Below are 12,251 nucleotides of genomic sequence, written 5' to 3' on the forward strand. Positions count from 1 at the left end.
TCTCCTGCTTCTGTTAAATATCTAGCAATATGTTCCACAGTTGACTCATTAGTTTCGCCAGAAAATTTTGTGAATTTAGGAACCTTAGTTCCCCTAGGCAATTCTGTTTGCATGATATAATCTGATATAGGGGATGTATAATTTGGACGTCTGAGTCCAGTACTAAGGCCATTATTGGCCATAACCCTTTCTATCATGGCAGTTAAATTATTTTCTGTGGCCAGATTTTCTCTTCTAACTCTTTGGACAATCTCATCTGGATGATCGTCCCTACCCAAAATCCTCAATCTGGGTCGTTCTTCCTCCATTTCTTGTCGAAAGGGGACGGTCCTTTGACTTGAATCCTCCAAGTTAATTACCGGAGTCTTTTCGAATGACTCCGTCCTTCGTGAGGGGCCTATATCCCTAGGAACCGTCCTAGGTGGGGGAACCATATCTTGCACACGTTCCAAAATAGGCCTCTCTTCTTGATTCACAGACTGTTTGTCTTTCCTTTTAGGTGGTGGTACTCCCATGAATTCTGCCATTCGATTCATTTGCGATGATATCTTTTGGAAAATTTCTACGTTTTCTCTATTTGTAGTAGTAACATTTGCCATTAGTGGGTTCAAGACTGAAGTTAGTTCTCTGGCCAAAACCCCTACCATATCATGGTTGCTTGCATCCATTTCTTGTCGAAATGTTGCTTGGTTATTTGTGGTGAAATTGGGTATTTGGGTAGAAAAATTAGTGTTGCGTCCACTTCGACCCACTGAACTAACATTTGGTGAAAATGTCGTATTATTAGTTGAGGTGTTTATAGGTCTTGCCCCTCGGACGTCTGTTCCAAATGGGAATGGGTATGGCATTCCATATGGGCTATTTGGTCTCCATTCGAAGCCAGAACTTGTGCCTTGACCCAATGAATTGTTTGCAGCGTTTGTCCAGGGATACAGTACATCATCTGCACTTGTAGATGAGGGTGCGGTTGTCGATGCCGAAACTGGAACAGTTCCTGAATGTCCTGTAGTATTTTCAGGCGCAGTCTGGGAATTGTCTGCAGGTCTCGATCCGTTTGGACCCGTCGTATTCTGTGTTCCCTGACTGGAAGTCGAATTTGCCGCTCCTGATCCTGAACCTTGTGGGGGATCCTGATCACCCCCTGCACTGGCCGTAACAGCCATTTTCCTGTTGTACCTTCGTTTGGGAATCGGTTGTGCACTGTCTTTTAATTTACCGTTCCTAAGGTTCATACAAGGTCTTGATATTGTCTAGACAAAAACAAAACAATTGATTAAAACAATCCGCGTGACACTGTCCCACTGGGCGTGCCAATTTGTTTACGGTGATTTCCGGTAAACAACCGCTAGTCTTCCAAACTATAATAAATATGATTTGGTTACTTGCAGGATCGACTAGATTGATCCTAGGACACATAGTCAAGAAGATTGTTATCAATGTTTGTTCGAACCATATTCATTATTTGTCTTCTTCAATAATCGTTGTTCGATTAACAGAACAAATAGTCTCGACAATCACTTTTATATATATAAATGTAACCTCAATGAAGTGATATGACATAAAAAATTAAAAGGACAATTGAAACATAAAGAATCTTAAACTGCAGAAATATAAAAGACTTTGAAAGTAAATAGCGTGAAAGTAATTCGAAAGTAAATGACGTTAAAGTAAAGATGCAGAAACGTAAATGGCAAGAAGTAAATGAAATGCAGTAATTCTGAAAGATAAAAACAAAGAGATAATACACATGTATTAAAATGGTGGTGTCATACGTACATTTTCTCAGCGAACTCTTTCTCTTAACGCTTGATACTTGAGTAAATATGTGAGTGATTTGTACAAAATGAACACACATAATCCTAACACTAAGACTCCTATTTATACTAGTTTCGACCTTAACGGTCCTACACTAATCTGCTGCCACGTTTCTCATCAGAACTTCCAGCGAAGCCATCTGTTGTTGAACGGTTACGAAACCGTCTTCGAATTTCAAATCTTCCCGCCTGAGTCCATTTTCGACGCGTGGCAGTGTATTAAACAAACACTACTAAAAAACACGCTAAGTAGTAATACTTGAATACATATTCTATGAATTTTGTCTAAGTCCCGAAGACATATGCTTTCATTAATCTTTCAGCGTTCACTTATCTTCATCGAACTTAGAAGTCTTTATTCTTCGAAGCATGACCATCAGTAGCCATTCTTTTACTTTTAAAGGGATGGCCATCAGTAACCATCTTTCCTTCGATTCTCAACTCCTTCGAAGGATAAACAACATAGAACGAAATCTTCAGCTAACAGCAGGTTGTTTTGATTTTGATATTGCAGTTGGTGGTGGTATGATGACATGCTTTTAGTACTGGTAGAATTCTGGATGCAGCCAGGTTGGTTAAAAGTGGTTTTTCAGTTTGGCCCGGGTGGTTTTTCTCATGCTTTTGGCGGCGGTATCGCGGGAATATCGACCAATTTTATGGTGGTTGATTGAATTATTTTTTGTATTTCATTTGTATCAGTGTCGTAAAGGACATAGCTTGCTGTTTTGTTTTTTGTGTCTGCTGTTGTTGAGCAGTATGGAGGATGATTTTAGATTGTAGCTCTGATCTGGTAAAGGGGTGTGACTTACAATAAGGCTGTAGTGTTTTAGAGGTGTGGTTTTTGATAATCATGTATTCTTCTGTACTTGTGTATGCTTCTATGTCTCTATCCTTCAGCATTTCTTATGCTTGATGGGTTTTAATATTATTCATTTGACTTTAAAAAAAAAACCACACCGCTACTAACACAAATTTTTTGTGTGGATAAGTACACAATTTATAACCCATCATCCATAACTATTAACTACTAAAATCATGAAATCCTTAATACAACCGCGACGGCCGCTATTTAAATCCGTCGTCTTTGCAAAGTCCTATTCGAATCCTTCGTTTTTATGCTATGGTATCATCGAATGCCAAAGTCCTATTGTTGCTTGTTTTCAGTTCTCACACATTATGTTAAAATAAGTTGTTTTGCATCAATTCTTATTTGATCTAATTATAATCAAGGTTATGGCCCAAAGTTTGAAAATTTTGAAGAAATATCGGTTGCTTCAAAATATTGACACAATTATAATCAAGGTTATGGCCCAACTATATTGATTCATATCATTCAACACCTCACATGATTTGGCAACTAATTTGGCTTTAGAGAAGCAATTAAATGTTAAATTACAAAAAGTGGCAATTGAAATCAACCCATTGTTAACCACTTATCTAGCCATTGGAATCAGTATGGATGTCCTTGAATTGAGCAATATTAGTTAGCAAAAAAAAAAACGTGTTCATGCACAAAATATTGAGTTCTAAACAAGGTAATAGGATCATCCGGTTTATTCAATATAACAACTATAACAATATTTTGAAGCAAAAGAAATTAATACTACTTAGAATAAATAATAGCCATTGATAATCATTCGAAAATACAATCAACTAACAGGTTGAAAGCAAACTTTCAACGAATTGGTTGACATAAAACCAACGGAAGCATATGCTATTTGTAACTGCAGCTTGCCTCACTACTCTATTTTCTTTCAGATTATAGCAAATTAGTTGCTTAAGATCGCGAGCCAATATCAACATATCTCCATTTTCAAAAACATGTAATGGCAACAAATTAACAACTCTATAAGAATCACTATGAAGTATATTCTGATAATCAAATTTAAGCAATTTCCTCCAAGAATCTTCTACTGCGAATTCTTTCATCTGCCATATAATAAAATTACACTCCATGGAATAGTGAGAAAAACAAAGACATTCCATCAACACGCAAACAATTGGTGCAACAACCGGCACTTGATCAAAACCCCGAGGAAACCGAAAATGTGTGTAGGTCTCTACTCCCAAATCAAGTGAGATAATCACAAATTGTTGAACACTAAGATCCGTATAACGATAATGATAATAAGGATGGATATCTCTAAGGGCAAACCAATTAAGACTATTATTCAAATAGACACCAGCGTTTCTCATGGTCCCAAAGATACTCATAAGGACACGTGGGAAAACTTTGAATATTTCTCCATACATTATCACTCAAAGTGAGGACTCTGACTTCATTGGGACGGATGGCCACCACCTTATATTTGTCGGTTAAATTATCATAACCAAATGAGAATTTGAACAAGGAATTAAGATCCTGGTGAGAATGGTGAGAAGAGGCTAGTTTTTGAGACAACCACCTGATTGAGGGGTTCCATAGATAGAATTCAGTCTCGTGGGGAGAATTGACGAAACAGGTCAATCCATTGCAGGTACCAATAATGTGACACTTCCATCCCATTAACATTAATTTAGAATCTTTGGAGACTGACGGGGAGATTCTCGAGCAAACTGCGTAGTATGTCGAATGGATTGTGTAGGGAAATTCTGCAAGTGGTTACAAAGGTTGCCGGGAAAAGAATCATATTTTAATTTCGTGAAGAATTATTGAGGTGCAATTTAACGAAGAAAGGATCGGAGATGAACAGGTTCCAAGACTTGCTCACACACTTGAGCCGCAGAAGTGATTTCACTTTGAGAAAAGACAGGACTTCAGTAATGAGTTCATTCGGAAGAGTTACCGGCGGCGACGAAGCAATGGTTTCACGGCGCTGCTTTGCGGGAGAGATGATCATCATATGTGAACGTAAGGATGAAAGGGTTCCGTGGGAGTCCAAAGTTTGAACCCTTGCGGCGGCAGCGACAATCCAAATGAGCATATAACAAAAAAACGCGTTATATATAGTGGTCTCTTATTATTTACTACGTAGTATGCATGAAGTTTAAATGTGGATAAATTTTGTTGAATTATTAAAAGTGATAAGTATTTTAATCATAAATAGTTTTAAATATGTTAATATAAATGACTTTGATATTAATTTTTACTTTTCGGTTAAAATATAAACTAATTAATTTGATATATAAAAGAGTACAAGGGTATTCAACCCTATCTATATACAAGAGTTAGTTCCTTACAATACACTATAAAGAATTCCAATCCTTCCAAGAACACAACCCCATCACTTCTAAGACTCAACACGCATGCCTTTGCCAGGACAACAATTTTTCCATTAATGACTCCTCTCTTTTGAAGCTTCATTCTAGTAGGAGATCTGTTTTAAAGACCCTCCAACCAAATACTCGAATCATACTTGGGACTTTTGCATTTTCATAGAAAATCTAGTTCCTGTTGCACGTCTAAACCAACTGATTCCATGCTCTAACACACATATACGACTCTCTTTGGTAACATTAGAAAAAAAGAGTTTTTAGTTTTTCAACTCATATTAACCAAAAAAAATTTGTTTGATAACTGTTATTTATCTTTTAGTTTGTAGCTTTTTTTACTAGTTTTTAGTTTTTTTCTCAAAAGCTATTTAAAATAGCTTTTGAACTTTTAACTTGTGAATTTTTATTTCATTTATACCACTAGTGCAAAAATGACAATACAATTTATAAATTTACACCCATTATACTAAAAACGGGTGTAAATAAGACATAAGATGGCAAATTTGTAAATAAAGTCTCATTTTTAGTATTAACAAGTAATCATGGACACCCTATTTTTAAAAAATGGGTGTAAATTAAAAAAAAAATTTATAATCAAGTGTTTATTACTCCTATTTTTTTTCAATAATGGGCGTAAATAGGAAAAGTAAAATAAATTTAATTTCTGTAAAATAGTAAAAGTTAATATTTATATTTCTCTTCCTCGTTTCATTGAACCCTAATCACCATTTTTATGCTCTTAATTTTCACCGTGTCAACTCCATATGTTTCAAACCTCAATTCCACATCCACCATGAATCATTCTTCCCAACCCGAAACACCACCACCCTCTGATTCCATCACCTCTTCACAACCCGAACCGCCACCACCGGCTGATTCTCTTCATCTTCGACTCGGAGCCACCAACCACCATCGTGTAACAAAAAACGACACCGTTTCGATCAATGGTTAAGGGTTTGCACAGCCAAGACCTCCCCGCCGATGTAGCACATGTCGTCGATCAGCTAGAGCGCCACTGCTTGGCTCCCGATGGATCTCTCATCTCCAAGCCTCTCTACAACGATCTACAACTCGTAATACTCTCTCAATGCTCTCTATGTGTTTGTTGAATTTCCTCACATAATTGGAAAATGGGTGCTTCATTTTATCATTAAAAACTCGACCCATTTTGTTAAATGTCCAATAAATTGAATAAAAGTTTGGTGGATACTGAAATGTGCTGTTTGATTTGCAGGCTAGAGAGGAAATGTGCAGGGAACGACTTCGATATCTCGAAGCCATGGTATGTGAATGTTATCTTGTGTTTGGGTTACAGATTGGATTTAAACCATATCCATTGTTTGATTGTAATGTAAATAATGAATTAAATTCACATATGCCACTGCATCAAGAACATTTCAACAACTTCATTCATGTTCATTCACTTCTTTAAGCATATTTTATTTGGGTTACAGATTGGATTTAAACCATCTGCACTGTCACTTCAATCTAAACCAATTGTACACTTACTTTCATTGAAATTATTCTGTTTGGAAGAAGTGTGTGATGAAGTATTGAAATGAGGTCTTGGTACGGTGGGTCAAACTTTCGGTACGGCGGCGAGGGGTAGACCTGCTAGGTTAACACTCCAACCCTCAAGTTAGTTATTGAGCGAGAGGTAATATGCAATTAGGAATGAATTGAATACCTGAAACGGCGTGCTACGATCTTTATATAGTATGGGCATTAGAACCGTCCTCGTGTAATCCGACGCCTTTTGAGTTTTGCGGATGACCGTTCGATTAGATATCAACGGTGAGAGATATGATGGAGGGTGTGATCACTTGTTCTTGGGGGAAGTGAGGGTTCACCTGTTCGGTGTGACTTCCCTTTCGGCGCTTGTTATTGAGCTTTCTTTGCGGGCCTTGCTGACTGCACAAAACATTTGATGCCTGTTACTTAGTGTCTACCACTTATCTTCCCCTGCAAATAATTTTTCTTTTGCCTTTTATAATTTGGCTAATGGTAGGTATTCCTGGGGTTAAACCATTGTTGCTTGAAGGGTATGGTGTTCGCTTGGTCACTTATGATCTTCCTGGTTTTGGGGAGAGTGATCCGCATCCCAACCGAAATTTCAATTCATCAGCTATGGATATGTTGCATCTAGTCGATGCTGTCAATGTAACTGATAAGTTCTGGGTGTTGTGTCATTCAAGTGGATGCATTCATGCTTGGGCTTCACTGAGATATATTCCCGAGAGAATTGCAGGTTCCCTTTTTTCAAAATTTTATTGTCTTGATACCTTTGAAGGATTCATTTTAAACTTTGCATCTGAAAACGGCTTATAAGTTATAGTAACGAATTTGTATGTGAGCATTTTTTTAAATGTTTAAAATTTAAAATGATAATAATGTTTTTCTTTGGTGATATGTGGCTCTATCTCGATTCATGTAAGCTAATGTGAAGAAAATGTCAATTGTGGTTATACCAATGTAATAATTTCTAGTTGTTTGTGTACCCGCTGTTGATGACTTGTATATTACATGAAATTACAGGTGCTGCAATGTTAGCCCCTATGGTTAATCCATATGAGTCACACATGACTAAAGATGAGATGAAAAGAACTTGGGAGAAGTGGCTTCCAAGGAGAAAATATATGTATTCCTTGGCTTATAGATTTCCAAAGCTTCTCTCTTTTTTCTATCGGAAAAGTTTCTTGCCGGAAAAGCATGACCGCGTTGACAAGCAATTTTCACTTTCACTAGGAAAGAAGGTGAGCTGCGACAACCTTGAAATTGAATAATGTTGAAAGGGATACAACGTGTGCGAATGTTTTCTTTATTTCCAATAGCCATTTAGGGCTGTTATGATCTGTTGACAATCTAATTCATATATGTTGTTCAGGATGAAATTCTTGTCGACGAACCTGCATTCTAAGAGTTTTGGCAGAGGGATTTAGAGGAGTCAGTTCGCCAGGGAAACATGAAACCATTTATAGAGGAAGCTGTACTGCAGGTATCTAAATGGGATTTCGACATCGAAGAACTTCGTGTGCATAAGAAGTGTCGAACAGGAAGCTTGCTTCTTTGGTTGAAGTCCATGTACGGTCAGACAGAATTTGAACCCGCAGGATATCTCGGCCGTATACACATATGGCAGGTTTGAACATGTTCTTTGAGTATTTCCGACTTATTTTTTTGAACTGGAGTTCAACTCAATGCAATTTAGGAATCTTACATTTCCCTTTTGAATTCTCAATCAGGGATTGGACGATAGGGTGGTCCCGCCATCAATGATGGAATACATAGAAAGGGTGTTACCAGAAGCTGTAACTCACAAGCTTCCTAATGAGGGTCACTTCTCCTATTACTTTTTCTGTGATGAATGCCATGAGAAGATATTCTCCACTCTTTTTGGAACTCCTCAAGGTCCGCTTGAACGACAAGAGGAAACTGCATTTGAGAAAAACATGGAAGATGCTTTACAAGTATCTGATTCTGATTTCTGATATGGAATGATGTGAAATTGATGGTATACACGAGTTCGGTTTGGATGTAAATAACACAGGCGGCTCCTATAGGCAACACAGTAAAGCTTCAAAGGATAGAGTTTTCAGTATTCAGAAGGATTCTTAAGTTTTGAGCCACAAAAGCTTTTGGAGATATAGGTAAAAGTGTGCCACCTACATTGTATTTACTAACCTTCCACTGTCCGAAATCAAACTGTATCTTAACTGCATTATCGGATTTAGAATGTTCATCCGATTGACCGTTAACTCAGCTGCAAAACCATGCCTGTTACTTAGTGTCTACCACTTATCTGTTAATACATTTGATGCAGGCGAAGCGTTTGCCATGATGATGGCATCTTTTGTTGCTCTTGTAGAGGTGACTTCTTTTTTAAGATATTCTCTTTTTTAATTGGTGTAAGATTTGGTTTCTGTTTAATTGTTATTCTTGAAGAAATTATTCTTAAATTGTACATTCCGTTATTATTATTTTCCGGAACTATGGGGTATTTTATCAGTGCAATGAAGCTTACTTATGTTGAAGTAAAATTAAGTTATATACTCACGTGCTTCTTGCGGTTCACAGTCTACCGGAGCTTTCATTGCCGTATATAGGCATGCAAGTGCAACACCATTACCGCCTTCTATTCTTAGTCGAGGTATCGGTTGGCAGGTACAGACACAACTAAATCTTGCTTTTATAAATGATAATTGTAATAATGGTAAAATTTCATAATTGATTTGATATAAATGTTGATTTTTAACCAAGCTATCAAGTAGAACTTTCAATTTTAAGTATAATTCCTCATGCATCTTATTTATGTTTGTTAGGGAGTTGGCATTTTGTTATCAGGATTGTTTGGAACAATTACCGGATCGTCCGTGTCTGTGTAAGAATGAAATTATTCTGTTCATATTATTTACTAAGAGCAAGCAAACACTAGTAGAAATGAAAGTGATTTATTTTGTTTTCTATTCAGAGAAAATGCAGGTCTTTTAATCTCAAATGACTGAGATGATAATATCACTAAATGTCTCTAAAGGTGCATTCTACTATGTTGTTTATCACTATTATTACTGGATTTCATTCTTGATAGAGTTTTTCTTTCATTTTGTGTCTATATGAGATGGTATTGTAGTTTTCATTCCAAGCTAGCTTTATAAAAAGAGCAATATAGTATGAGTGATGAAAAGTCATTGAATATGTTAGTCTATTTTTCTTTATCAAGAAAGACAAATATAGGTGTGAGCAAACTTAGGCTGTTTCTGGAAGAAATACTACAAAAGAGGTTTATTTGCAATAGAATTTATCAAAACCCATCATTTTTTATATTTAAATTCTAAGCTAAATCTGACAAATCAGTTACAGCTAAACAATGATTTTTTTAATATCAAGTTGAGTATTTGGATTCTCTTAATTCTTTTGTTTATTTACTTCATCAATTTTGGCTGTGTAATGACTAAGATTATTTCATTTAAAATTATTTGTTCATTAGCTGGAAAAATGAGGACTAAGCTTTGACTTTGTAAAAAAAAAAAGCTTTGACTTTGTCTTGCCAATTAACAGTTGGCTTCATACAATCCTTACAACATGTACTTCTTATGTACTACAAGTAATTTATATGTTATTCTGAAAGGTCACTTTTTAATAAACCTCCTGTTATATAGCACAAAGGATAATGACTTTATTAAATGAAGTTTGACAAATAAATAAGTGATATTGAGGATATAGTGCAAGGAATTGGAGGATATAGTTCAGGATATTGAGGAAATAGTAAAAGCTTTGTATAAATGTTTAATTGATGTTAGGATGTCTCTTCTGGAAATTCTTTCACACCACTAAATTCTTTAGATCTGGTTCATTAGAATAGGTAGCTAGAAAGTTTGGCTAATTAGGACAGTCACTGCATAAATGATGTATAGAGTTCAAAAAGAAAAGGTTACTTTTGATATATTGATTTTTTGAGATATTTGTGAGTATAAATATATTTATATATACTTCACTAGTATCAGTTCAAATACTACTAGGTATTTTTACTCTTATGTCTCTAGTTATTTTTACTCTTATGTCTCTAGTTATTTTTAGTTTTTGTCATGTTCTCCTCATAATACTCAAATGTCTATGTTGATGTAAAACTTGTTTCTTTCATAAAGGGAATACTGGGAATGAGACAATTCAAGAAATATTTATGGTTCTTTGTAACTGAAAAAGTTCAGCCTTTGTGGCAATTTTATGAGCCATACTAGCTAAGCTATCCATTTGAACTCATATTCCGAATTAACATATATGGTTAATTGAAAGTGGAGTATCAATTATGACCATGCTCCACCAAAAGGGAAATGAATTTAAAAAAGATATGCAAATGCTGGAATGGAAAGGTTCATATACTTTTAAGCACTAGATGCATGTCAAGACTAAACCAACTTAACAAATTCCAACCAAAATGCAATAGTTTGGTCCAGTAAATTCTGCTTAATCTTAATCAATTAAATGCAACTTTATCACATTCCTGTTAATGTTATCACATGACAGAATAAGCAATATAATTTGTGGTTGGGTGGGTGGAGTGAGGAAGTGCAAAATATAATGCTTAATAATCACTACCAAATATATACATGTATCTATAGCTCAACATTGTTGATTTCTCATCTTTCTTTCCTATGGGTGTGTTATTGTTGTTACTTTCTCTATTGGTTGCTTTCCTAAGCTTGAATGTAGTTGAGAGCCGAAAAACACCGGCTGAGGAGCACTATGTTGAGTACTGTGTTGTGAGCTGTAGAGCTTACAGTGCCTCAGTGACAGAGTTTGGAGCTGTTGTCGATGGACAAACTTCGAACACATGAGCCTTTCAGATGGAGGTAGATCATCTGAGTCAGTACTCGTCATGCTTCAATTGAATATACCGCTCTGGTAATATTTCATCCTATCTAATTTCTTCAAACATAGTATCCTACTATTGAATTTCATCCTATCTAATTTTTGACCTTGAGACACATGGCTTCCCATGCTTCAATTGATTTCAGTTTTCGGTATTAGGCTTATGCACAGGCAGCACTGCTTTTTGGAAGGGCTCCATCTAAGTATCTTAATATTAAAACATTCTTTTTAAAAGTTTTTTTATGCTTTATTGGATGAAACATTCTCCATCTAAATTTCTCTATGTGGTTGGTGATTTTCCAGGCTCATGTATTCTCTGCAGGATGTGCAACTTTTCTAGCAAACTATCACGTACCGTCTTGTAAGGATATGAAAATTTTCCTGATATCATGCTTTCTAACCTTGTTCTAGATTCATGTTTTTGTATCTTCTCATGATTCTCATTTTATTCTTTTATTTTATATACTAGTGTAGCAAAATTTTCAACTCATGGACATGTGTTTATATAAAAATAAAACTCAATATTAATTTTAATTTTAAAATAAAATCAAGTTTGAAATAAAAAGACAATTGTATGCAAGACTTTACAACCATATCTAGTGTGAATATTTTTAATTAAGTTCATACTTAAAGGGTGGGCTTCTAATTCCAATGAGATTCAATATTTTTAATAATTTCTTGTGTCTTGTTTTTTTTCATACAGATAACAATTGCTTCTCCAGGGCGTGGTATTTTGGCCATGGATGAATCCAATGCTACATGTGGAAAGCGGTTGGATTCAATTGGACTAGAGAACACCGAAGCTTAACCGTCAAGCATGGCGTAAAATTATATATGAAGAAAGTGTTATGATTTAGT

The 12,251-nt window shown here is 35.7% G+C and overlaps 1 protein-coding gene, 1 long non-coding RNA gene and 2 pseudogenes across 2 annotated transcripts; 3 read left to right on the forward strand and 1 right to left on the reverse strand.

Annotated features, from left to right (window-relative positions):
- Positions 1-3,467: 3,467 nt before the first annotated feature.
- Positions 3,468-4,320, reverse strand: LOC131629416 (F-box/kelch-repeat protein At3g23880-like; annotated as a pseudogene).
- A 1,479-nt stretch (positions 4,321-5,799) lies between these two features.
- LOC131629430 (AUGMIN subunit 4-like) lies at positions 5,800-6,627 on the forward strand. Its single transcript, XM_058900216.1, has 3 exons — positions 5,800-6,100; positions 6,262-6,309; positions 6,482-6,627. Exons 1-3 carry the CDS (start codon positions 5,972-5,974, stop codon positions 6,587-6,589), a joined length of 285 nt encoding a protein of 94 aa, XP_058756199.1. The 5' UTR covers positions 5,800-5,971; the 3' UTR covers positions 6,590-6,627.
- Positions 6,628-6,764: 137 nt separating this feature from the next.
- On the forward strand, positions 6,765-9,488 carry LOC131629431 (uncharacterized; annotated as a pseudogene).
- Positions 9,489-11,401: 1,913 nt separating this feature from the next.
- LOC131629414 (uncharacterized) lies at positions 11,402-12,237 on the forward strand. Its single transcript, XR_009292044.1, has 3 exons — positions 11,402-11,596; positions 11,697-11,754; positions 12,097-12,237. It is a non-coding gene; the product is annotated as an uncharacterized LOC131629414 (long non-coding RNA).
- Positions 12,238-12,251: the final 14 nt, after the last annotated feature.

The sequence above is a fragment of the Vicia villosa genome, unplaced genomic scaffold (genome assembly GCF_029867415.1).
Source record: "Vicia villosa cultivar HV-30 ecotype Madison, WI unplaced genomic scaffold, Vvil1.0 ctg.000566F_1_1_3, whole genome shotgun sequence".
In the NCBI taxonomy this organism is placed as follows: Eukaryota; Viridiplantae; Streptophyta; class Magnoliopsida; order Fabales; family Fabaceae; genus Vicia; species Vicia villosa.